General features: G+C 45.8%; 1 protein-coding gene across 1 annotated transcript; it reads left to right on the top strand.

The window, feature by feature from the left end:
• The first annotated feature begins 2,510 nt into the window (after nucleotides 1–2,510).
• Ngdn (neuroguidin) lies at nucleotides 2,511–13,573 on the top strand. The gene is made up of 11 exons (XM_052733213.1): nucleotides 2,511–2,576; nucleotides 3,135–3,194; nucleotides 3,927–3,998; nucleotides 10,874–11,011; nucleotides 11,242–11,326; nucleotides 11,402–11,454; nucleotides 11,649–11,772; nucleotides 11,857–12,025; nucleotides 12,716–12,872; nucleotides 13,003–13,060; nucleotides 13,433–13,573. Exons 1-11 carry the CDS (start codon nucleotides 2,565–2,567, stop codon nucleotides 13,450–13,452), a joined length of 948 nt encoding a protein of 315 aa, XP_052589173.1. The 5' UTR covers nucleotides 2,511–2,564; the 3' UTR covers nucleotides 13,453–13,573.
• Nucleotides 13,574–27,538: the final 13,965 nt, after the last annotated feature.

Below are 27,538 nucleotides of genomic sequence, written 5' to 3'. Positions count from 1 at the left end.
TTCTCCAGCTACAAACAACTAAAATCACAATTAAATTTGTATTCCTAAAGAATGTTTTCTTGCTCAGTATATACTTGTAAATGTTATGAGTACTTACCAGTGCGTGGAGCTAATGAGAGAAACAAAAGACAAGAAATACCAGTTTAATGATCTTGTGTTTCTTGCTTGTAGTTGAATCTGAAATAACTGTTAAAGGATTTATTGCATTGTTAACTCTAATATTTCTTGTAACGCACGAGGTGATTGGTATTTTATTTTTGTTTTTTTTAGAGACAGGGTTTCTCTGTGTAGTTTTGGTGCCTGTCTTGGATCTCCCTCTGTAGACCAGGCTGGCCCCAAACTCATAGAGATCCGCCTGGCTCTGCCTCCTGAGTGCTGGGATTAAAGGCATGTGCACCACCACTGCCCGGCTGTGATTGGTATTTTAATGATAAAAAATAGAGGCAGTATTATTTATTTTCTTGGATATTGCAATAGTTTGTCCATAACACATATGAACAACCTTCAAGTTCCAAAGAAAGCAAAGTCTTATTTGTGTTGGGAAGGAAAACTAGTGCTTCACAAACAAATCCTAATGGACTTGTCCACTAGCCTGACCAACTGAGTTCTAGTTCCAGGACCATATGGCGGGAGGAAATCCGACACCCATTTGTTATCTCCTGACCGACACACCTGTGCCGCACGCATGCAATAAATAAATCTTTTCTGAAAAGACAAAACAAAACAAAACAAAACAAAAAGTCTTGACTAGGCTGTTACAATGCCCTGACTCCAGTGAACCTTCAACCGTAAACAAATCTCAGAGGCAAATCCTCTGTCCCATTTTATGTAGTTCCCAAATGTGTAGAAATGAGGATATTCTACCCAGAATGAGAAATACAAGAGGCCTATTCTTTTTGCTTAAAAAAAAAAAAAAAAAGCCGGGCGGCGGTGGCGCACGCCTTTAATCCCAGCACTCGGGAGGCAGAGGCAGGCGGATCTCTGTGAGTTCGAGGCCAGCCTGGTCTACAGAGCGAGATCCAGGAAAGGCGCAAAGCTACACAGAGAAACCCTGTCTCGAAAAACCAAAAAAAAAAAAAAAAAAAAAAAAAAAAAAAAAAAAAAAGCAGCTGGGTGGTGGTGGCGCACGCCTTTAATCCCAGCACTCCGGAGGCAGAGGCAGGCGGATCTCTGTGAGTTCGAGGCCAGCCTGGTCTACAGAGCGAGATCCAGGAAAGGTGCAAAGCTACACAGAGAAACCCTGTCTCGAAAAACAAAAAAAATCACTTATGTGTATGCCTGCGTGTGTGTGTGTGTGTGTGTGTGTGTGTGTGTGTGTGTGTGTGTGTGTGTGTGTATAAGGAAGGGTCTAAGATTCCCCTGGAGCTGGAGTTATAGGTAGTTGTGAGCTGCCTGATGTATGTAGGTGCTGGGAGTGGAACTCTGATCCTCTGCAAGAACAGTATGTTCTCTGAATCTGAGCCAACGCTCCGGCCCCGTTTTTATTTTGTTTATTGAGACAGGGTCTCACAATGTAGACCAGTCTGGCTTCGAATATCTGTTTGTCTCTTGACTCCGGAGAGCTGGGATTAAAGGCGACAGCTCCCCCTCAGACTAGATTTCCAGTCCGAGGTCCCCTTTTCAGTTGTGAGGGAAACATCCGAGGCCAGCACCGCCCTTCTAGTGCTGTATCCTGTAATGCGGATGGATGATAAGGAGTTGTTACTCAGTCCCACCGAGTCCACCAGCCTGTGACAGGCAAGGGAGCGGGTGTGTTGGAAGATACTGAGAAAAAAATGAGGGGGACAAAGGAAACACCCGCAGCCTGGGTTTTCACCCATTTTTGCACTGGACTAGTGGAGCCAGAAGGAAGGCATGCAGATTGACCCGTTTCCTAGTCTGTCCTGTTTTCTCTAGGGAGGTGTGCAGGGCGCACTGCAGCCTTTGCGCAGCGTCCTGCGCATACACGGGGAGGGTGGGCCAGTGAAGCGGCGGTCTGAACCGTGGCTCCGGGCTCCTCTATCCCAACCGTCCAATTCACTGGAGAAAAAGGGCTCCACTGTCGTACAGGGACGATCAGAGACGCAGGAAGGAGACACTTGGCAGTTCGGGGGGCAATGGCGGCGCGGCCGCCCCTCCGGGCAAAGCCGAAGACCGCCACCCAGTGGTCAGTTTGGGTACTACACGGAAAACGCCGTGGAAAGACTGGCACTGCGGCATCTGGGAGCCAATGAGCTCTCAGGTCGCTTAGCTAACTTCTTTTTCCCATTAGCTGCTCTCGCTGTCAATCAGTCGTTTACGCAGCTTTTATTGGAGGTAGCTTCAATCATTCTCTGTAAACCACGAATCACATGTCTCTCGGTCCCAGCCTATCTTTTACGCCTTTAGTTCGCCTCCGCGTCTGACGAATATTGCCAATTTCTGTATCCCATTGGCTAGATGAGGTCCTGCCTCTCTGTGCAGCGGAAATGAAAGCTCTCCTATTTCCATTGGCTGAAATTTGCAGGCGGTGGTTGTCCATCAAATTTGTGACCTCCCGTTAGCGCCCAGGAAGTTCGGCCCCGGAAAGGGTGGGCTCCGCAAAGATGGCGGCTCCGGTGAGTGCTCTCTCGTCCCTTCTTCCCGTAGCTACTGTGGACGTTACCTTGCGCCCCCGCGGATCGAGGCACACCGGTGTCACCGTGGAAGCGTGGTGACGGAAGTTGTTTCCGGGATGGGCTCGCCCTGAGACAGCAGTGTTATATATATAAGTCAGGGGAGAGAGAGGCGGGGCAGATGCTGCCTGTTGGCTCGTCCCGGACAGGAGGCTGACACGAAATTATCCTTCAGAATGAGCTTTATCGAGAGGGCCTCGTGGCCATGACGGGCGGTGATCCGGCCTTGGGGTGGCAGAATGTTCCAGGCACGATAGGAGAGAAGAGCGGTCGTGGACAGTGTGGCGGGGGCGCAGAGCGAAAGCAGCCGCGAGGTTTGGGGGCGTGGTGGGAGTCCTGGCCTGGAGCCGGGGCTGCCGGTGCCGGTGCGCGAAGAACGACCCAGAGGCGGGAATATTTGAAGGAAAGGAGGGCATTTGGTAGGCAGTGCTCCTCCTGCCATCTCATCGCCTAAAGGAAGAAGTTGACCACCCTTTCCTGTCCCCTCCTGTCTGCCTGTAGGAGGTGCTGGACGCCGACGTGTCAAGTTCGGTGACACTTTTGAAAAACCTCCAGGAGCAGGTGGGTGCTGTCCCCTTTTAGAATAAATTAGTCAGAGGTTAGCTTCGACTTTGTATGTCTCATCCACACATACTTTGACGATTTAGGGACAGATAGTTGAATACTACCAAAATACCTTAAGTGTCAAAAGTCTTTCATGCCATAGGTCAAGATAATTCGTTCCTGCGCCCAAAGAAATACAGGAAACTGTTTTTTTTTTTTCAATTATACTCACAGTCCTTTGTTTAAATAACTAAAAACAGATATTGGCAATATCGACATATCACTACAAGTGCCACTCAATATGCATTTACACAGTTTGATGTTTTGTAAGTTCTGTTGGTACAGATAAAATTGCTCTCTTCAGCCTTTGTGCGTGGTGGTGCACACCTCTAAACCCAGCAGTCGGGAGGCAGAGGCAGGTGGATCTCTGTGAGCTCGAGGTCAGCCTGGTTTGTAAAGTGAGTTCCAGGACAACCAGGGCTACACAAAAAAAGGTTATACTCCTCCCCGCTGCTCCACGCCTGTCCTCATCCCCTTTTCTTGGTTTCTCAACGATCCCCTCTCCCAGCTTTGGAAAGCAATATGAAGGTTTTTTTCTCTGCCTCTTAGAGAACTGTTAGAAATCCTGTGTTCAGCAGCAGCATTTCAGATCCAGTTTTAGGTGGCATTCATTACTTAGCATTCATGCTTCCCGATTCACACAATGACTTAGTCCAGTCAGCGATTCGAGCTTACTTTGGTCAATTTCAGGTGATGGGTGTGACGGCACAGGTACAAGCACTGACGAAGAAAGTTCAGGCTGGAACGTACTCCACAGAGAAGGTAAGAAGAGTTCCTGAGGAAGGGCTGGAGGGATGGCTCTGGGGCTCGCACAGCTTGCCACTCTTCAGGGAGCCTGATTTTGGTTCCTAGCACTCATGATGTGAGGCTCACAACCCCAGCTCCAGGGGCACTCTGCACATGTGACATGTATACACACACACACACACACACACACACACACACACACACACACACACACGTAAATCTTTAAATTAAAAAAAAAAGACTTGAGAGTTTTTGTGGGTTTTTGTTTTGTTTTGTTTTGTTTTTCCTGAAGGTTTGTTGTGTGGTATTATGTCCTAAGTGTTAGAGCTTCATCTAGGAGGAGTTAGATGTGGTTTCCATGCAGGAGCCCGGTAGGGATGCAAAACAGAGGACTAGATATGAGTGTGGCAATCATTTTACAGAAGTCACGAGGAAGGATATGCCAGCCAAGCAGAGAGTCCAAAAAGGTATCTCAGAGAGTGCGGGATTTTGAATAATAAATGTGAGCCATAGATACTCACGCTTGCAATGTTCTGGGGGAGTAAATGATTTTGTGGAAATACATTTATATGGATATACATATATTTTGTATGTGTGTGTGATGTGGGTAGGAAGTAAGATTGGAGTAGTCACTCCAGGGAGCCACGTAGGACAACTAAGGAGTTGCTCTTTCGTTTCATAGAATCTTAGATGATGTTAATTGGGGGCATGGTGGCTTTATACACAGAAGTCCCCAGTTTCATTTTCTGTGACTTCAGTTACACTTCTTAAGTTTTAAATAGCTTATATTAGTGTATAGTTAACAGTTATTCGATATTGCTAGTTATTGTTAACCTCTTACTCTACATTTATAAATTAAAATTTATCATTACTGAGGAAGAACAGTGTATGATTCAGGTCTCTGTCCTTGCAAGCATTCATTGGCACTTTGGAATGTATCACTTGTGGACAAAAATGTCATCAGTCTGTGACAGGATACCTTGATTGAAAGATGCATCCCAGTTTGAGATGCTAAAATACGAAGATGATGCATCTGAAAATTAGATGCAGTAGCCTCCTTTCTTCCGTGAACCCCCCCCCCCCCCCCTCTGTTTTGTTTAGACAGGAGCTTGCTATGAAACACAGGCTGGCCTTGAACTTATGATCTTATTCTTCCACCTTCCAAATGCTAAGGTTATAGATTCTCTGATGTGCAGTGAAATAGACTGGTTTTCAAATTAAAATTTGAAGAAAAAGAAATCAGAATTTTAGAGTACATTCTTGGGGATTATTGGTGTCAGTAGAGGATGTCGCTCAACTGCTTGACCTGCCTGAACTGGAACGCTAGGCTGTTTATTTGTTCATTTATTTATTTGGGCTTTTGAAATGGTCTCACTGTGCCAATCTTCCTTCTTCCACCTCTTCAGTTCTAAGATTACAAGCACAAACTACCATGCTTGGCAGTTTTATATATTGGGTTTTTTTTTATTTTTTTATTTTATTTGTTTGTTTGTTTGTTTATGTGTGTGTGTGCGCGTTGGTGTTTTGTCTGTTGCTGGAGTTTTCCTGCCTGACCCATAGTCAGGACAAATCTCTGTCACCCGCCAGTCCCATAGCCACTCAGACCCGACCAAGTAAACACAGAGACTTATATTGGTTACAAACTGTATGGCCGTGGCAGGCTTCTTGCTAACTGTTCTTACAGCTTAAATTAATCCATTTCCATTAATCTATACCTTGCCACATGGCTCGTGGCTTACCGGTATCTTCACATTCTGTTTCTCATCGTGGCGGCTGGCAGCGTCTCTCTGACTCAGCCTTCCACTTCCCAGGTTTATTCTCCTCCTTGTCCCGCCTACACTTCCTGCCTAGCCAATGGCCAATCAGTGTTTTATTTATTAACTAATTAGCAACACATTTGCCATACAGAACATTCCACAGCACTTCCCCCTTTTTTTTTTCAAAAGGAAGGTTTTAACCTTAACAAAGTAAAATTACATACAATTTGGGAATTTGGGCGTAGCTTCTCTTACTACTTCCTGCTGGAGGGGGCCGCTGTATCTTATGGGGAAACAAAGAAAATTTTAGGATTATGGAATAGTCCATGAGGGTGTATCGTCTGAGCCAGTTGCCTTCAAACCATTCTGGATGTTGGATCATCTGGGCCATGGTGTCATCGGAGACCTTTCAGGGGGTCTTGGCTGGTCAAACCTGATGTATCTTAATCTTGAACAAATCCATAGCCTTTGGCTTTCTGTGGGAACAAAAGAGACTCTTTTCCAAAGCAACATATCCTTATATCCAAATTTTGAAGTCATGGTATCTTTAAAATATACATATTGGTTTAACTCAACATCTTTTATGATCAAATGTTTTTCTGCAGTTAAAAATCCCAAAGACAACACAATGCAGATTCTCTGTGTAATATCCATTTTTACGTGGCTTATTTTTTATATTAATTTTACTGTCTCTTTAAAGACTTTATTTTTTAAAACTATGTATTTGTTTCTATAACTCTATATATCATCTTTTTTGTCTCTTTCAAGCCTACGTATCTTTTACACACATTGTAAACTATTACATCTGAATCTGTCTTATTGTGAATCTATTGCCTTAAACTGCAGCAGCTGTGGCTGCTGGATCCACCCACCTCAGCTTCCCAACATGGCCGTGGTTTACCGCCAGCTCTGGGAGCCATCGTGGGTCTATGCTTTTAGCCAAGCAGCGTGTAGCCCAGAAACCTCCCCTTTTGCTCTGCACCAGCAAAGGCTAAATCCACCATGCAGCTCAAAGTGCCATTTGCAAAGGCCTCATTCCCGCCATAGGCAGGTCGAGCACACACGCTAGGAACCCACCAGTAGCTCAAACCAGCAGCTGCCGCTCATTTGAGAGAGACAATTAGGAACTGTTTTTAGCTCCGTTTTAGAATCTTTTCTCAGGTTTTAGGTGGAAACTCTTGCCACCACGTTGGACGCCATTTGTTGCTGGAGTTTTCCTGCCTGACCCATAGTCAGGACAAATCTCTGTCACCCGCCAGTCCCACAGCCACTCAGACCCGACCAAGTAAACACAGAGACTTATATTGGTTACAAACTGTATGGCCGTGGCAGGCTTCTTGCTAACTGTTCTTACAGCTTAAATTAATCCATTTCCATTAATCTATACCTTGCCACATGGCTCGTGGCTTACCGGTATCTTCACATTCTGTTTCTCATCGTGGCGGCTGGCAGCGTCTCTCTGACTCAGCCTTCCACTTCCCAGGTTTATTCTCCTCCTTGTCCCGCCTACACTTCCTGCCTAGCCAATGGCCAATCAGTGTTTTATTTATTAACTAATTAGCAACACATTTGCCATACAGAACATTCCACAGCATTTGTCTGCGTGCATATTTATTTATTTATATTATGTTGGTGTTTTGCCTGCATCCTACACCTGCATGAGGGTGTAGGATTCCGTGAAACTGGAGTTACAGATAGTTGTAAGCTGCCATATGGGTGCTGGGAATCGAATGGGTCCTTTGGAAGAGCAACCAGTGCTCTTAACCACTGAGCCATCTCTCCAGCAACCACCACCACCCCCATTTTTATTTTTATTTTATTTTATTTTATTTTTGGTTTTTCAACACAGGGTTTCTCTGTGTAACAGCTCTGGCTGTTCTGGAACTTGCTTTGTAGATCAGGCTGGCCTTGAACTCAGAGAGATTCGCCTGTCTGCCTCCCAAGTGCTGGGATTAAAGGCACATGCCACTCTGCCCAGCATTATTACTATTTTTTAATATTAGTCTCTCTCATGTGCTGTGACCCAGTTTGGAGTTGACAGTGCCTAGAAGAGCCCACTTCTCATGTTCTCGCCTGTCCTTGTTCTGGGTACGAGTCTTTGACAGGTTTTAGTGCTAGGCTGCTCACATACTTTTGTTTTATCTGTAGAACAGATGTGTATTAACTTAGCTTTTATGACCAAATACATTTATAAAGTACAGGTTACAGAGTGCTTTCATGTTATCAGATTTGTGTTTCAACAATTTTCTTAGGGCAGGACGGAAATATTGTTATTATTTACATATGAGGAGAATACAGTCTCAAGTTCAGCTGATTTTGAAATCCTTTGCTCCTCCTCCTCGGAAGCACTCTAGGGCTGTTGTTTAAAAGCCACCCAGGACTCGGGCTTGGATTCACATTGAGTATGACAAGCATTTGTACTCTTGATGTGTAATTTTGGTCAGAGCATTTAACCTGTCACAAGTATATTTTCCCATCACTATGGACTGTCATTGTCTTTTTTTTTTTTTAAGATTTATTTATTTATTATGTATGTATACAGAGTTCTGTCTGCATATATGACTGCAGTCCAGAAGAGGGCACCAGATCTCATTACAGATGGTTGTGAGCCACCATATGGTTGCTGGGAATTGAACTCAGGACCTCTGGAAGAGCAGTCAGTGCTCTTAACTTCTAAGCCATCTGTCCAGTCCTGTCATTATCATGTTTATGCAAGCATAAGACCTTGTCTTATTTCTTAACTACAAATGTAAATCATGCTTGTCCATATTACTATATTTTGTTTGAAAGTCAACATGTAAATATAAACTCTTAGGGTTAGGGATTGAACCCTTCCACATTCTAGATAAGCACTCTACTGCTGAGTTGCGGCTTCCAGCCCTGTAACACAATTTTAATTTTGGGAACTTTGGAAGATAGATAATTTAGCACAAAAAAGAAAACATTTTTTAAATGATTTATTTTCGGGGCTGGAGAGATGACTCAGAGGTTAAGAGCACAGGCTGCTCTTCCAGAGGTCCTGAGTTCAATTCCCAGCAACCACATGGTGGCTCACAACCATCTGTAATGAGCTCTGGTGCCCTCTTCTGGCATGCAGGCATACATGCAGAACACTGTATATATAATAAATAAATAAATCTTTTAAAAAAAATGATTTATTTTCATTTCATGTGCATTGGTGTTTTGCCTGCATGTATGTCTATGTGAGGGTGTCTGATCCCCTGCAGCTGGAGTTACAGACAGTTATGAGCTGCATGTGGGTGCTGGGAATTGAACCTGGGTCCTCTGGAAGAGTAGTCAGTGCTCTTAACCACTGAGCCATCTCTCCCCAAAAAGAAAAAAAATTTAAAAAACAGTATAGTTACCACTTCAAGATAACCAATAGGGTACAGGCTTGATTTATTTTTTTTTTTCTGTTCTTTTGTTTTGGGGGTTTTGTTTTGTATTTGACACAAGGTTTCTCTGTGTAGCCCTGGCTATCCTTGAACTTGCTCTGTAGACCAGGGTAGCCTTGAACTCAGAGATGCACTTGCCTCTGCTTCCTGAATACTGGGATTAAAGGCATGAGCCACCCCACCCTACCCCTACCATACCCTCCCTCCAGCTCTTTCTGGTTTTTTGAGATGGGTCCTCAAGTAGCCCAGGCTGGTGTTGAACTCCTGATATTCCTGCTTTCCACCTCCCAAGTGTTGGAATTACACACCCTCTACTGCACCTAGGTTTTCTTTCTTTCTTCGTGTCTTTTAACAGGAGTAATATGTGCTTGTTGAAAAGGTACTTTTTCATAGTACAAGCACTCCATTTCTCTATTATCCTCAGCTCTCCAAACAGTTTTTTTATGCATAAAAAATGTGTACAGCCAGCAAGATGGCTGAGGCATGAAAGCACTTGTGTGCAAGCCTTGTTCATCCTCGAAACCCACCTAATGATGGAAGGAGAAAACTGACTCCACAGAGTTGTCCTCTGACCTCCATGTGTGCAGGGTTGGATGCATGTGCTCATCTTACATAATAATAATTTCTTATAAAGTGTATGCATCGCACAGCCCCATTGGAACCATATTATAAGCACTTTTTACAGCTTTTCTTCATGTTGATTTAGTTCCATGTCAAGATATATGAATCATTTGTCTTACCCATATTGTAATGGGGATAAGATTGGTAATTGGTTCGGATAGTTTAAAAATCATACTATATGGAGGCTCTTTTGGTCCAAACTTGGGAAGGTCTGTCAGTGAAATGAGGCCAAGGGTGAGTTGAAATGCACAATGGCGCAATGGTCCTCTTTTCCAGAGAATCACGTGGACTTAGATGTCAGCAGCGATGAGACTGTGACACTTCTAGTCTTTGGGCCACTTGGGATAGCTTCTTCTCAAGTAGCCAGCCCTTATCCTGGAGATGCATCTCAGGACCTCCTGTGGGCCCCTGAGACCTATGCTGTGCTGCTTCCTGTAGTCTGTGGTCTTGCTGCACAGCACCAGGGTTAGCTTTCCCTCCACATGCTCTGCTTATGTCACTGCTCTGGTGCCTGTGTGGAGACTGCTAAGTAAAATAGCAGTCTCTGGAACCAAAGTCATTGGTGCTTTGACAGTTGAACTGGGGTGGTTACTAAGTGACTGGCAGCATTTGCATTGTGGATGTACTAGGTAAAGGAATGGGGTAAGGTGGCACAAGATTTCATCACGGTAGAGCAGTACACAATTCAAAGCATGAATTATAGTGACTGGTGGTGCAAACATTTTTCCAGCACTTGGGAGGCGGAAGCAGGAGGGTCATAATTTCAGGGTCATCCTTGGCCACACACACACAGAGTTCCAAGCCAGCTTGGGCTACATGAAACAGATTCTTGATAGCTCTGACCGGCCTTGAACTTGTGGCCGTCCTCTTGCTTCAGCCTCCTAACTGCTGAGATTATAGGCATGAGCCTTACTACTCGTCCAGGATTTGGACTGCAGCTCACTGAATGACCTAGAAAGCAAGACTGCCAATGAGGAGGGATATGTTCCATACTGACATGGACTAGTTGGGAGAAACTTAGACTTGGAAAAACATTATCCTGGTATTTGCCATGCATCTCCTCCTGATTCTTTGGCTAAAACTAAGAATCTGCCTTTTATTGTTTTGTTTAACTTAGGGTTTGAGCTTCTTGGAAGTGAAAGACCAGTTGTTGCTCATGTACCTTATGGATCTGAGCCACCTCATCCTGGACAAAGCTTCAGGAGGATCTCTGCAGGGACACCCTGCAGTTTTGAGGCTGGTGGAAATCCGCACGGTATGAGACCTTTGCATATTGGAGTCTTGTTTCTAAGCCCTGCACTCCAGGGCTAGCACAGTAACTCTCACATAAAGGAGTGTTCTGTTTAAGTAAGGAAAGGGCAATTTTGTCTGCATTTGCTCTATTTTGTGAATGTTTTCATTGCCTTATCTGGAACAACAAATGGATCCTGGTGTGTACCTGATTTAGGGAAGAAAATGTAATCCTTATGAATTACCACATTGTAGGTTTTAGAAAAACTTCGTCCCTTGGACCAAAAACTGAAGTATCAAATTGACAAGCTGGTCAAGACTGCGGTGACAGGCAACCTCAGTAAGTGGCGGACCATCATCAAGTTGTGGGATCATTATACAGTTCCAGATCTTATAAACTCTCTTCCTGTTTCAGGTGAAAATGACCCGCTTCGTTTTAAGCCCCATCCCAGCAATATGATAAGCAAGGTAAGGTTTGTGTCCACCGAGATTAATCCTATGGTGACCCTGGTCTTCCAGGACTTTCCAGACTGGCTTGAAATGCTTCAGTATGAGGCTTCCTTTCCCATATTCATGGTTCCATCTTCTTAGGGTGCTGTGAGTTTTTCTTCTCATTTCCTGAGTTTGCAGGAATCAGGAATGTTTTTCTTCTTCTTTTGTAGTTGAGCTCTGAGGACGAAGAGGAAGATGAAGCAGAGGAGGGCCAGTCTGAGGCTTCAGGGAAGAAATCTGTAAAGGGAGCGGCTAAGAAATACATCCCACCACGCTTGGTTCCAGTGCACTATGGTATGAGTTGTGGCCTCCTTGGTGGGAGTTTTGTTTGTTTCTTGTGTTGATTCCAGATTAACCCCTGTGGACTTTATCACATAGATGAGACAGAAGCTGAGCGTGAGCAGAAGCGCCTGGACCGCGCCAAGAAACGAGCCCTGAGCAGCTCTGTCATCCGTGAGCTTAAGGAGCAGTACTCAGATGCCCCAGAGGAAATCCGTGATGCCCGGCACCCTCATGCCACTCGCCAGAGTCAGGAGGATCAGCATAGGTCTGAGTTCTTGCAATTAGGGGTTCTTTCAAGTCTGGCACAGGAAAACCGACATTATCTAGAAAGTGGAATGAAAAGCTTGGGGTGATAGTTCAAGACTGATGACTTTGAAGTACAGATGAGAGCTAGGGGAAAAAGTTGTTGTTTTTTTTTGTTTGTTTTAATTATTAAAATTGTTTTGTTTTCTTCTGTCTGCTTAGGCTCAAACAAAAGCTATATAGAGAAGAATGCATTCAGTTCTTCATGAGGGGCTTTAATAGGCCACCTTTCATTACCAAGTCACAGTTCTTATTTTGGGATAGAAAGCAGTAAAGACAGGTTTTGTGTTGGTACTGAAGAGTCTTCTGTACGTTCGGGAAAACAATAGAAAACAGCCAACCTGAACACAGGCTTGTCAGCTTTGCGTAGGTTCAGTCTTTGTAGCTGATGGTTTGTACGAAAGAGCCCGTTCAGAGAGTCCTGGTTCCCAGAGCCGGAAGGGTGGGAGGCTTTTCTCTTAGACATGCGAAGTCTTTGTGTGGTTGGCCCATATATTCATCCCTAGGGAAGAGGGAGGAGCAGTGAGGAGGTTTGGGAATGACATGCCACATTCGCATCCTTAGCTAAATACTGCATGATCTGTGACTGAGGGTGAGTAAACACTGGGGCCCGAGTCACCCTAGTCTGAGCCTCTGGAAACTCTTCTGGCAGGATTAACTATGAAGAGAGCATGATGGTGCGCTTAAGTGTTAGCAAGCGAGAGAAGGGACGGCGGAAGCGAGCCAGCGTTATGTCCTCCCAGCTCCACTCCCTCACACACTTCAGCGACATCAGTGCTTTGACAGGAGGAGCCCCCCATCTTGACGAGGTGAGACTGGGGTGCAGTGGTGGCAGGCAGCTGTTGTGCTTTTAGCCACACATGTGGGGCTGTGCACAGTGAGCCTGAGAAGGTTGCTGGTGCTCAGAAGTGCACAGCCATTTCTTCTGTTTGTCTCCAGGACCAGAACCCTGTTAAAAAGCGGAGGAAGGTACCTAAGAAAGGCCGGAAGAAGAAAGGTCAGTGAGCCACAGCAGTTAGGTGCCCAGGTGGAAAGTCTGAGTTGGAATTGCATGTTTCCTCCATTCTCTTCATTAATCTCTTTAGATAGACTTTTCTTTCTTTATTTTTCCCAAGCCTGAAATCAGCGTCATTCACAAGGGAGTCTCTGGACTAGACTTGTGTATAATCACGGTCAGGTGTCTGTAAATAGATTATAAAAACGTCAGCTGAAGGGACTGTTCTCTGTACCTGTTCCTTCTTCTGTGAGTCCTAGATGGAGGGAGTACTGCCTCAGCCATGCCTCCGTGAGCTCTTCTCCAAATGCCCCTTTCCTGCTTTCTGTGGTTCCAGCCGGCCTTTGCCTTATTCTTGGTTTCCTTTCGTTTCAGGTTTTCGGAGGCGCCGGTGATGTACACTTTGTCATCCTGGAGTCTATTGTCACTGTATGTGGCTATTTTCCTTGGGCCTGCTGGCCTTGGAAATGTGGAAAGATCTTTACTAAATAAAACTGCTTTTGCTTATGAATGAAAGCCCTTTTTGCCATTCGTAGTCTGACTGGAATTGCTGGGTGTATGGGTGAGTTCAGTGAGTGATGGTGGAAAAGGAAAGATGATATTCTGGGCAGTGTTTGAGAAGTTTGTTTTGTTTTCTTTGGTAGTACATTTCCTCTAGAAATTTGGAATTGATTATTTTACAAAAATAGAGGTAGAATAGTAGAATCAGCCTCCATAACCCTGTCATCCCACCCTCCTGCATGGTTTGATAAGTCTAGAATTCTAAGCTAACATTGGATTTAGGTTTTGTTGATCTATCCAGCTTGGCCACCAGGTGGCATTAGTGACTCAGGAAACCTGTGGTTGCTTAATAAACTTAAAAAAGCCAGGTAGGCTGGTTCTGCATCAGCAAGTTCTACTTGTCCCCATTTTTCTGAATGCTTTTCTTTCTAAAATGTCATGCTTGTAAGAGCTGATCTTTGGTCAGTTCTGGAAAGAATTTGTAAAGAGTAGCTGAAGTGATAGATGAAGAGTTGGTGTAGTCTTGTGGTCTAGCCTCTGTCTCTCCTTCCAGCTGAGACCCCAGTTTACCTGGGTCAGGAAAGTCCAGCCCTTTTAAAAGCTCTGCAAAAGAATGTCAGCAAATAGGGGACAAAAAAATCCCTGGTGTGACAGCTAGAGGAATGAATAGTCTACAGGAACTGGAGCCGGAGCCAAACCCAACTCGGGATTCTGATCTGAGCCCTCGTTCTGTGTGGGGAATAACCTCTGTTGGTGAGCGCTTCCGTAAACCTTGAGTGCTGTAAGCAAACGGTTAAATGAGAAGAGGGGCTGTGGATGTAATGCACTGGAACATCTGATGTTAGTGTCTGGCTCTCCTGACAGGTGACAAGGGTAGGAAGGGAATTTGGGTCATTACATCACTAAAACTTCATTGATTCTGAATTTGGATTTCTTTTTTTAATTTATTTTTTATTTTTAAGACAGGGTTTCTGTGTGTAGCCTTGGCTGTTCTAGAACCCACTGACCAGGCTGGGCTCTCTGCCTCCTGAGTGCTGGGATTAAAGGCATGTGCCACCACTACCTGACTTGAGTTCGGATTTCTACTGGTCATCCTGATTGAGGCAAGAATCAGTCAACTACAACTTGTAGAAATTAAAAGACTAGATTTATGGTTGCTCTACTAGATCATGGTCATATGACTTAATATCTTGGTCTTTTAATTTTCCTCAGCTGGTAACATAAGTATGCTTGAGTCCTAGGGCTATACCTCAATGGTAAAGGACTTATATTGAAGAGGCCGTAGGTTCAGCCTCCAGTATTGGCGTGGGGGAAGGGAACTGGGGGGGGGGATGGCTCATTGGGTAAGACTCCATGCTCTGTGAGCATGAACTTGACTTTTAAGTCCCCACACCCACAAAAAAATGTCAGGATTAGGGGCTGGCAAGCAGGCTCAGTGGGCAAAGGTTCCTAACAACCTGAATTTTATCCCTGAGGCCCTGAGGAGAACTGATTCCTGAAAATGTTCCTTTGAGCTTCACATGCCTGTGTCCCCTTCCCACAGGATTTCAAAAAAGTAATAAAAACAAGTTAAGCATGGCTATACACACCAGTAACCTCCCCGGCATTCTGGCGGGCAGAAGTGGGAGGATGGGTGAGGCTTGCTGGCTGCCAGCGTGGCTCCAGGTTCAGTGAGAGACTTCCAAGAAATAATGTGGAATGGGATAGAGCAGAACAGAGCACGCACATCTTTGGCCTCTGGCGTGCACACCTGCACATGTGTGTGGGCGTACACATTAACATACAAACAACTAACAGTATACCTGGATCTCTGAAGATTCCTTCTGTATCAAGGAGTCTTGAGTTTTTGTGGATTACTCCAGGATGGGCTTGCTTCTGGGGCATCTTAGCTCCTGGTAAATCTGAGGGATCCTGTGTGTCCCAAGACCTTACACTAATATTTACTCAAGTGAGTCTAAGCAAAAAGCTGTAGCAACGGGTTTAGAGCTTGTGCCTTGCCAGCGGAACCACCTCGACGAGTTAGCTAAGGTACCCTTTGGAAGCTAGATGATGTGGCACAGGCCTGTCAGGGAGGAGGCCGGAGCAGGAGGAATGCCTGCACTACATAGTGAGTTCAAAGCCAGCCTGGGACGCAGTCAGACCCTGGCTTCTACTCAGAGCTGGGGCTGTAGCTCTGCGGTAGAGCACTTGCTTAGCATAATTCAAGACCCTGTTTCATCCTAGTGCCATGGGGTATGGGGGATAAACAAAGGTGCTTTGGTCAGAGCCGTCACATTCACCTGATACAAACTCTAATTTTGCACTTTTGAGACAGAATCTCAAAATAGGCTGTGTTGGTCTTGATTTTATTACTTGATGAGGACGACCTTGAGCTGTTGATCTCCTTGCCTCCGCCTCCTAAGCGATGGGATTATAGGCAGGCATCACCATGCTTGGCTGCTGTTTCTAATTTATTAAAATGTAAGATTACTTATTGCCCCGTTTCTGCTAGAGGTCTTGCCTTCAGAGACTACAGTCTGTGTACTCTGGGCCTCCTTGGTATACCAGTAAACAGAAAAAACTTCGGCCTTTGTGGGCCTTGTAATTAATCTAAGTGAGTCTTTAGTTCAGGGTTTTTTATTTCTGGCCTTTTGGCACCACTAGAAAAAGACTTCCAACAATTATTAGCATTTTTTTCTGAGGATGTTTATATCAGCATCATTAATAGATTATATCATCTGACAGGATTTTATGTAGATTGTCAGTGTAAAACATGTAAGTGGGGTTACCTTTACTGAAGTAGGGAAGAGGCATCCTGGAGTTCCTTTTGGTTACAGCCTCCTTTCCCTGACCTCGTAGGAGCCCCAAGGAACCTTTAGTCCTCGTGGGATGGTTTGAGAGCCACTGTTAACATAGTAGAACAACAGAATTAAGGGTCTGGATTGCAAGGGTTAGGCCTGTTCTGTTGTTCACTTCTGTATTTCTGTTCAGGCCGAATTCTTTTCTTTTTTTAACCCGACAAGCTAATTTAGCTTCCCCTCAGTTTTTTCATCTTAGGGAATAGAGAAGAGAGTTTGACAAAATCCTTTATGAAGGCTTGGGAAATATCTATCAAAGATTCCCAAGAGTTTCTGGATCCCTTCTTTGGAAAAGGAACTTCGGCAAATGAGGAAGGGATGACCTGGTTGCCGCAGACCAGGTTTCAGCACCGTGGAGAGCTCAAGCTCCTGCAGTCCTCGTCTCTGGATGTGGAAGGCTGTGGAAGGCGCAAACAGACCCTTAGAGTGGCGTGGGGTGGACTTGGCCTTCGGCACCCAGTTTCTCTGTCATCTGCACTTCTAGCTGGGACAGACGGAATATGAGAGGACACAGTCTTGAGTGTCCCTGGGGTCTGTTGGCTCTGTGAATACCAGATCCCTGCCAAGGATTTGTCCAACGTGATGACGTTAGTGAAATACTCCCCTTCGCTCAGAGCTAACCTCACAGTCTTCTTACCGTTGCTTGAGGAAAATTCTACCCCTGCTTTTCCCACAGGTCCTGGAGGAGACCAGGTGGTTTTCATTCCTTGGCCTCCTTCCTGCCTGTGCATGCAGAAAGGCATGGCGCTGGCTCCCTGCCCAGCCTTGCTTTTGTGTTCCTTTGATCTCATTGTTCAGAGGGTCTCCGAGAAGCCCCGAGAGCCATGCCTTTGCATGTTTAAGCTATTGATGCCCTGTAAGAAGTGTATTAAAGGCCCATCTTGAACAAATTCGGGTCAATAGGTGGCAGTAGTCACTGAGTCCTGAGGTCCTGACACCCCTAAACACAAGCAAATTTGATAGCGCTTATAGTTAAGGATGTGATAAAGGAAGTCACGTTGAAATAAAAATGGAGAGAAAATCGGTCCCTTTCGGTGGGATCCAGGAAATGCTGAATTGTGCTAGATGACTTCTGAGGAGTGTTGAATGGGGAGAGATTGAATCAGCTAGTAAAGGGCACTGGTAGGAAAGGCTTGAGCGTTGGGGTTCGGGGAGCAGATCTAAAATGTGGGTGTTTGGATTTCTTCCTGCTGGGATAAGGCTGTGTTAAGTGAGGACCAGAACAGAAAGGATAGAGTAGTGTGGGGAATCAGAGAAGGGGGGAGGTGGGCGGGGGAGAGCTGTGTGAAGGGACGGTGGAAAGGGTGGGCTGTGGAGGACTGCAGTGGGAGGGGGAGGGGAGGCTGCTGCAGTATGGAATCTGTAATGGGGGAGGGGAGGGGAAGATATTGGTCTTTGCTGCAGCTGCATTGGTTCCCCTCCCCCACCCTTCCCAAGGAGCCAGAGCAGTGCTGGCAAATCTGTCTTCATGTATTTATTATTATTAAAAATGTGACGGATCCTTTCTCGCTGGAAGTACAACAGACTCTGCTGATCCCCTCCCCTCCCCCTCCCTCTGCACAGTTTCTGCATCTTCTCCCATTTCTCCCTGTCCTCCACCTCGGTTTTCCTGACTGGTGGGTGGGTGGGGGGACCCTTCCTTTCCTCTCCTCAGCTTGGTGGCTCCCTGGGGCTTTCTAATGGTGGTTGAGAGCTTCAAGGCAATACTGGAGTTGGGGGGTGGGCAGCTGAATGAGGGTCATCCACTGCCCCAGGGAGGGAGCTGTATTCTTCACTGTCCAGTGAGGAAAGGAAATTACTTGGCAATACAGATAAAATCCTGGACCAGCCAGTGAAAGGAGAATCGGACACATTTTTTTTTTTTCATGGCTGGTATCTTACCCCTTTTAGACCTTTCTCTTTTCTACTACCTGCATTCTGAGAGGGAAATCTCCCTGGGACGAGGAAATCAGTTCTCTCCTTCCCTCGGTCTCCTCCTCAAGCCTCGCTTCCCACAAGAGGCTTCCCTCTTCCCACCGCCCCCAGACTCCGCCGTCCAGGTAGGGCCTCTTTGTTGCTCTCTGTCACCCTTCCCCATACCCATAGGTGGTGCTACTGTTGCCCCACAGGCAAGGCCCTCCTCCCCAGGACCCTCCCTTCCACCAGCGGGCCCCCCCCTCCCAGCCCTCCTCTGCCTGATTGTTATTCTACCAACGTCTCCCTTACTGCTCTCTTCCTTAAATTAATGTTGTGCCCCCCCCCCCCCCCCCGCAGTGCCATCTTCTCACCCTCCCCCCACTCCAACCGTCTTGCATCCTCTGTCCTCTCTCCATCTGGCTGCAGGATCTCCATCTCACTCCCCTGATCTACGATCTGCGTGCGCTCCACCTCACTCTTCCTTTCCTTATCTCCTCGGCCCATGGCGTCCCACAGATGGCTCTCCTATTGTGTGTGTGTGGGGGGGGCAGATGAGGGCGGTTGAAAAGGAGACGGTCAGGAAAACCATGGGGTCAGCGGTGAAGACTAGGTTGGGGAAACCACTACCCTGTACGAGAAATGGATGGAGATGAAGGAAGACGGTTCCCCTGCCGTAGGTATTCAGTTCCTGGATGTGGGTAGTGGAAGTTTAGCTGGCAGAAAGTCCTGAGTATACAAAATCAGGTTCCAAATGATGTAGTTATGTAAACAGGGAGGATTCAGATGTGGGCCAGCAGACGGCCCAGTTGGAAAAGCGCTTGTAATGCCACCCTGCTAGCGTGAGGTTGGTCCCTGGAACCCATCTCAGGTAGAATTGAACTGAGTCTACAAAGTTGCTCTCTGACCTTTTTGTGTGTGCTGTGGCATGTGCACACCCACACACACGTCAGACACATAACAATAATAATGTTTTAAAAGAATTCTGATATTAAGGGCCCATTCATCCAGAACCTTTGAGTTTAGATTGGTTTGGATGGCTGTAATTTTGGGTTTGTTATCTGTTCTATGAGACTGGAGAGATGCTAGTCTCTGAAGCCTGTGTGGCCTCAGGAACATCCTGGTACTGAACTTTGGAGTCCTCAGAAGGCGCTTGTTAGGGAAGCTATGGCAACCCAAGCAATGGGCACCTGGCTGTTTGGTCTCTGCCTAGTACAGTTCCTTTGTTCTATCCCATGTCTCTCCTTTGCTCAGCTGAATTTATGTGCTCTCCCCTGCCCCCCCATTCAGCCCATGGCTCTGTTGTTCTGTTTTTCCAGAGTACACCCCAAACTCATCAGACTATTAATCTAGATCTGCCTCATCTTCCTGTCTGGAGAACTCTCATTGTGTGGCCAGTACCCTAGACCCGTCAGCTCATCCAGAGCCATTGTTCATTATAAAGTTATCCAGTTTCTAAGATGACTAATTTTCTTCTTATCGGATCATCCATTGTGAATTAATAGCATCCTAGTCGCTCCCTGGACCGTAATGTCTTTGTGCATGCCCTAGGAGTTCGCCACAGCATGGACTGTGTGGCCTTCTCCTGTGATGGTGAGAGGAGATCCTTCTTAGCTTGGGTGGCAGTTCTGGAATGATTGGCTTCCATTCACAGATGTGCGAGTCAAAGCTAACTGCTGAACTAAGAAGGAAGGTCATTAGCCACAGCACTGGGAAGATCTGTGGTGTAAGCAGGGCTGGAGCACCACATATTTTGTTTTATTATTTGAGCCTTGGAAGTTCTGGGCTGTTCTTGCCTCTTGCCAATTCTGCTGCCTTCCTCAGGTATACTGGTAGAGGTCTTCCTCAGCTGCCTGAACTTGCTTATTCTATTTTGGATACTCTAAGTTAGCATTGTAGTCTTATGCAACAAAGACCCCTGTTAAGGTCTCTCTCTGTCTGTCTGTCTGTCTGTCTTGTCTGTCTGTCTGTCTCTCTGTCTGTCTCTCTCTCTGTCTCTCTCTGTCTCTGTCTCTCTCTCTCTCAGGCTCTACTTTGTTGCCCTTGCAAGCCTAGCTTGCTATGTAGACCATGCTAGCCTTGAACTCACGGAGATCTGCCTGCCTCTGCCTGCTTTTGCCTCCTGAGTCCTGGAATTAAAGGCATGTACCACCATACCAAACAATGTCTTTCTCTTAAAGATCGTTAAATTTTTTGTTGCAATGAATGATAGAGACTTTTCAACTTTAGAACATTCTGGAACAATCATTTCAGTTTCAATAACTTCTTTAGGTACTTTAGGTATGGGTAACTAAAACTAAATGAAATTTATTTTCCTCCACTCATAGGCCACACGGCTGAGCTGGCATTTGCCCCACCTAGTCCTCTGATAATGAACTCTGAGTTTTCATTTACTCCTTAGAAACCAATATGCCCATTTCATCCCCTTGGTCACTGAAAGCCTTGAAACTGGCAGCATGGTCAAGATTTTATACAGGGGTGTGTGTGTGTGTGTGTGTGTGTGTGTGTGTGTGTGTGTGTCCATGAGTCCATGAGCTAACCTTTTATAGAAAGCACTGTGGCCATGTTAGTAAACACTCTTATGCTTTTTATTACTAGTTAAAACCCAGCATACAATATAGGCTTAGAAAACGTGTGTGTTTCTCCTCTGACTAAGCCTGTGACAGCTTGCTGGGAACTTCTTTGTTTAACCCCACGGGTGGCTCTGGAGAGTAGAAAGCACCCCTGCATTCCTACTTCCTCTCTTCTAATTTTGATCTGCTCACTGCTGGCTCTTATAGGAAGCCCTAGGTGGTAAAGGGATCAAATCAGAATTCCTACTAGGAAGAGCCTGTCTCTTAGGTACAGTGACTCTCCTCTGCTGCTGCGTGACAGTTAATAAAGGAAAACCTTCATCTGGCTTCAGCCCTTCTCACTTTCCTCCTTTGAGCCTTAGGTGATCTGTCGCTGATGGCAGATCTTCTCAGCTCCTCCTGAGGCTGTTTCCTGGATCCAGTCCGCCACCCAAAGGGTGTTCTCTGAGACCAAGCACTTTCACTTTCTTGCCCATCAAACTCTCAAATAAATCAATTCCCTACAGGATGTATTTCCCTTCAGAGGACCAGGGGTTGCTGCTAAGAATCTCATCCTCACCTATCTCCCCGACGGAGCTCCCGGAGTCAGGCTCTGCTGTCTCTTGTCCTTTCTCTTGGAAGCTTCTCTCCACTGCATTGGACAGATTCCTGCTTTGGTAGAAATGTCCAGGAACTAGTGAGATCCTTGAGTTGAGTGCCCAGTCTCCCGCAGCTTGATTGGCTCCTGTAGGCTCTGCCTCTGCCCTCTCTGCCCTGCACTGCTGCCCTCCCCGCTGCCTGGCGTAAGCTGAGCAGGACCAGTGCATGGAAGTCCCCTGCACCGCATCCCGTTCCTCTCTGCATCTTGGCAAAGAAAGCAAGACTGCGCCAACAGCCTCTTCCCTCTCCTCTACTGTTTTCTCTTTGCCTTCCACCACTTCTGCCTTCTCTGCACTCTTCATTTTTCTTTCTTTGAATCTCTTTCTTTTGCATCTGTCCACTCACCGTTGCCCACCCATGCCCACTCCCTCTCACTCCCACCCATCTTTTCCCCAGCTGCCCTCTGCCCGCTCACACTGAGGAAAGAGCATGCTTCAGAAAGAAGGACAGAAATGCTCCCTGATTGCCAAAGTAAACGATCCCCTTTTCTCCATGGGATCAATGGCTGTGTTTTCCATCTTGTCCTCACTGGGCGCTAGTGACCCCCAAGATGCTGTTAATCTTTGGGGATGAATAGGCCTCGCTCTTGACTACTTCCAGTGTTGAAGAAGACAGGCTAACTTGGTTCAGATGCCTCTTCATTAGCTCTTCCTGCGGGGCTGCCTGCGCCCTTCCGTTCTCTCGCTTTCTCCTTCTGTCTGTCTCTCCTAGCACAGAGCAGCAGCAGCAGGACTGAATGAGCTGGTGGAGACCCTACCAGACACGCCCCTTAGTTCTGCTCCTCCCCACTTGCTGTGTATGTAGTTGGGGGGGTGGAGGAGGGCAGTGGCACGGTGCCAGCCAACCCAGAGTCCTCTGCAATACCTTCTGCACTGAAGTGGGATCCATCTCTCCTGCCCTCTTCCTCTCCCACTCTTCCTCTCCCATTTTAATTAGCTGCTGAATTAATTAAATCCCATGTGCTGATTAACATTCCAGCAGGAAAGACGACAGTGGGGACACTAAAGCAAGACTTCTTGTCCGTTCAGGCAAAGAGATTCAAGGTTGAGAAGACAGGGATGAGGAGAGGATAGAGGGCAGCCCGGGCAGCCAGTTTAAGAGTGGAGTGAGACTTGAGACATGAAAAGACAGGAGGATTCATGGACCTTGTTAGGAAGGAAAATGATAAACACTGTAATACTGCAGACTCGAGAGACCCTGGAAGCCTCCAAAGGTTAGGAGGTAGAACTGACGGAACCCTTAACAGGGCGAACAGCCTGGGGTAATGATATGGAGGATGCTAGCTTGCCGCCCTAACTGTCTTCTCAAGAAGTAAGTTTAGTTTTCAGAGGACTGCTTTAGGCTGGGAGATGACGTTCCTCTTTGCAAGGTAGTGAGTGCAATACTATACTGAAAGAACTTTTTAGAAGCATGTTCTGATCTGCTCAGAATGGTTAAGGTTTGCCCAAAGCCAAGGCAAGAAGAATGGACTTTGAAAATCATTTTCCTAGATAGGCAAATACTAGTTTTGTATTATATTTGTATTCTGGAGGACTCAAAAAAATCAAAGATGGGAAAATTCAGGATTTGACTTCAGTCTTTCTTTGTTGTATCCAGGATGAACTTTGAGCTTGGTCTGTATTTGAGCCTATCATATTTTTAGGGGTGCATCTTCTCTTCAAACCGGATAATTCTTTCCCCAAGAGGGTTAGAGCACCGGTTCCCAGTATGGAATCCAGAAGGATGGATGGATGGTGGCTAGCATGTCCTTGAGTGAGGAATAGCTGGAGCTTTGTATTCTAGTTCAGGCTGGAAAGGACACAAGGTGCAGTAGCTCAGTAGGAAGTCCTGCGGCACTGGTTGCTGGTGCTTCTTTTTATCACCTTGTTGTCAGCTGGGTGGCTGGCCCCTTGGAGTCAGAAACCTGCTTCCTTGGATACAAATTTGCCAGGTCTGGTGGCACATGCCTTTCATCCCAGGTGGAGCTCTGTAAATTCAAGGCCAGCCTGCTCTACAAAGAGAATTCCAGACTAGCCACAGCTACACAGAGAGACCTCCAAAAACACCACAGCAAGCAAGCAAACAAAATATAAATAGCAATATCCTAAAGATTATATATTTTATTATATACTTAGTAAATTTATTGATTAGTATACAATCATATATGAAGCTGGCATCATTGCTCTAGAATCTGACATGACTTTTATTTCAGCACAGGTTTGCTGTCTGGTCCAGGCTGGTCTCCTGAAGTGAGCTTCCGGCTTCCTCTCTCTGCTGGGACTGGGGGGGGGTGTGCCACACCCTACTTTCCTTTTCAGTTCCTACCATCCTACGACTCTGGATTTATGATTAGGACGTGGATACAGATGACCTTTATTCATTTAATATGCTGTACTTTGCTATACTGTTAAAAAGGTATGATTAAAACCATACTTCATAGGCTGAGACAAGAGGATTGCCTGAAGGTTGAGACCAGCTGGGGCCTCATGCGAGGCCTTGTCTCAAAAAAAGCAAAATAAACAAGTAAAAATAAGCTGGTTTGAATGGACATACAATATTTTATCAGGGATATGTAATGACTTATAAAAAAAAACCCATGCATTTCTGTATTAGACATTAGAATGTTTGGCTTTGTTGTTGGATGGTTGTTTTGAGATAGGGTCTCACTATGCAGGTCAGGCTGGCCTTGAACTCAAATCCTGCCTAAGTCTCCCAGCTGGCTGGGTTATAGCCCATGTCTGGCTTATTTCTAGTTTGTTATTGTTGTTCGGCTAGGATCTATTTTTCCTCCTGTGGTGAACATCTTTATGTATAAGTGTTTGCAGTTTCCTGAACTGGAGTTTCTGATGTGTGGCTGACACAGGAGACTGGCCTGGGGAACTTCCTAGTATTGATTTTGAGTAGGTGGCAATCTCAGACACTACAAAGGGAGTACACTGAAACTCTTCCACGTTTCCCCAGTCTCTGTACAGAGTTCCACGCATGCATATACATATGTGTTTTACACAGAAAGAGAAGCTGACCCCACCTTCCCAAGGTTGTGATCCAGTCTAAAGTGGAGTTGGGAATATTGTTCTGAGTTATTAGTTCATAACAATATGTTAGGAATGTTGTTATCCACCAAGAGAAGACTACTCAGACACCGGTTCAAGCCAATAGCAAGTTTTTATTAGCCAGCCGTCAACTACACAGGGTGTTTGGGACCCAAGTGAAGTCCGAGCCTTTCTCAGGGTGAGCTTTTAAGCACAAAAACCACATCTTGGGTTGACACACCTCAGTTAACAAGAACAGTTAGCCAGGAGCGGAACTACAGAAGCCAGAAAGCAAGGTTAGTACAGTTAGGAACTTTCCCAGAACTCTGGGCTTTGATGGATTAGGTCTTTGTTCTCATTGGCAGGTGTTAAGGTCTAATTGCTGGACTCTTGGTTCAGAATGGTGTCTCGGTGCCTCTGACGTGGCATCAGTTGTGCTAAGGTCTGGGGGCCTGTCACAGTATCTTCTCCCAGATTTAAGAAACATTTGGTTAGAGGAGCTCTTAGGATCCTTTCCAGCTCTAACATTTAATGACTAAAACTTACAGAATTGATAATGTAAGAAAGAATAAGTAGCCAGGACTAGTGGCACACGCCTTTAATCCCAGCACTGGGGAGGCAAAGGCAGGCAGATCTCTGAGTTCAAGGCCAGCCTGGCCTACAGAGCAAGTTCCTAGACATCCAGGGCTACACAGAGAAACCCTGTCTTGAACCGCCCCCCCAAAACAAACAAACAAACAAAAAAAGAAGACTGAGACTAAATCACCATCAGCTATAACAACATGGTCTCATAGATTTGTTTTTGGAGCTGTATATGTGTGTGTGCTCAGCTCTGTAATCTCAGCCCCGGGAGGCAGAAGGAAGGAGGTTACTGGGAGTCTGAGGCCAGTTCAGGCTACATGGGTGGTCCTGTGGTATCCTGAGCTACAGTGTGAGGCCTTGCCTCAGAAATGGAAAAGAAACCCAGAGCGTTAGAGCTGAAAGGCAGTTTGGAGGGTATTTACACTGGCGCCAGGTGTTAGCATGTTAGGAGAGCTGAGTGACCGGGAACTCAACTGCTACTACACATTTCCACACACTGGGCAAGTTGTAGGTTGTCTTCAACCTTGGTTCCTTCATTGGCAGCTGAAGATGGCAGCTACGTCATAGGGTTTTAATAAGGAATAGAAATGTGTGCAAAGCGTCCCTTAATGTAAACATAGCATGTAGAATACAGTATGTACAGTTATCATTAGCAAGAGCCTTCATTCTGGTGAGCAGAAAGGAAAGCAGCCAAGTCTGAAGTCACAGAGCTTGGGATACAAGTAGCAGCCAGGTCAGAGACTGATATTTTAAATTTTCAGTTCAGTGTCCTTTATGCCTCTTCATAATGCAGTTGGCTATTATTATTATTATTATTATTATTATTATTATTATTATTTTGGTTTATCGAGACAGGGTTTCTCTGTGTAGTTTTGGTGCCTGTCTTGGATCTTGCTCTGTAGACCAGGCTGGCCTCAAACTCACAGAGATCCGCCTGGCTCTGCCTCCTGAGTGCTGGGATTAAAGGTGTGCGCCACTGCCGCCTGGTGGCTTTAATTTTTAAATTATATAGATATATAAGTGTCTGTGTGGGTGTGTATATGTAGGTGCAGATGCTCACAGAAGTCAGAGGTGTTGGATCCCCAGGACCTGGAGTTCTTAGTGGTTGTGATCCAACTGATATGGATGCTGGGAATCAAACTCTGGCTCTCCAGAAAAGCAGTGAGTGATCCTAACCACTGAGCCATCTCTCCACTCCCAGTTGGCTTTCTTTTTCTTTTCTTCTTTTTTTTTATTTTTTATTTTTTGGGTTTGTTTATTTTGTTTTTTGAGACAGGGTTTCTCTGTGTGGCTCTGACTGTCCTGGGACTTGCTCTGTAGACTAGGCTAGCCTCAAACTCAGAGATCCACCTGCTTCTGTCCTGCCTCTTCCCCAAGTGGTGGGATTAAAGGCACGCACCAACCATGACTGGCAGTTTTGTTTTGTTTTTTTTTCCATTCTTATTCTTTATTTTATTTTTTACTATTTAGTAAAAACAAACAAACAAAAAAAACAGCAACTACTACAACATGGTGGCACATACCTATAATTCCAACTCTTGGGAAACTGAGGCATGTTGATGAGAAAATGCAATTCTCACCTCAGAGGGGATGAGAGTTTCTTCTGAAGCTAACTATGTGACCATATCCTGAGAGCACAGATTTTTAGGTCACCCCAAATTCCGTGTTCCACTGTGGAAGCTAGTAATAGAACAAAGAAAGTCATAAATCCAGACTCTTTCACATATGTTGGTGGGGACATGAGAAAGGTGGGGATGTTATCTGATGACGTTCTTAGCTTTGCGGTTGGTGAAAGATGCTGGTCTGCTGAATTAAGACATTCCAGAGAGAAGCCAGTGCTCTGTTTGTACATTCCAAGTGATTTGCTGTCAGTCAGCGACAGAGGCCAGTGAGTGGCTATTAAGAGGGCTAAAGGTGGCCCAAGATCTTTTCTCTCTGGACTTGCAACATCTCTCTGCAGTCACTGAGATGCTAATCGGTCAATCAGCCTGTGTCCTCAGAAGGTGCAGCTCCCTCCTGGGAGGCTCTGCAGGCAGGAGAGTCTACCTGAAGAGGTTCAGACTAGTCTGGACTGCGTAGTGAAGCCCTGTCTCAAAGAAGAGAAAGTTGGGGGCTGGTGAGATGGCTCAGCAGTTGAGAATCTGTGCTACTCTTCCTCGGTTCATTTCCCAGCACCCACATAGTGCCTCACAGCTGTCTGTAACTCCAGTTTCAGGGGATCTGGGATATGATGCCCTCTTCTGCCCTCCCACTGGGTATCAGACATGCACATGGTACCCTTACATGCAGGCAAAACCCATACAATAAAGTAAAAACAATAAATCCTCTTTTTTTTTTTTTTTTTTTTGGTTTTTCGAGATAGGGTTTCTCTGTGTAGCTTTGCGCCTTTCCTGGATCTCGCGCTGTAGACCAGGCTGGCCTCGAACTCACAGAGATCCGCCTGCC

Source organism: Peromyscus californicus, unplaced genomic scaffold (assembly GCF_007827085.1).
Source record: "Peromyscus californicus insignis strain IS unplaced genomic scaffold, ASM782708v3 Scaffold_12__1_contigs__length_115047231, whole genome shotgun sequence".
NCBI lineage: Eukaryota > Metazoa > Chordata > Mammalia > Rodentia > Cricetidae > Peromyscus > Peromyscus californicus.
This window is presented reverse-complemented; position numbering and strand designations above follow the sequence as displayed.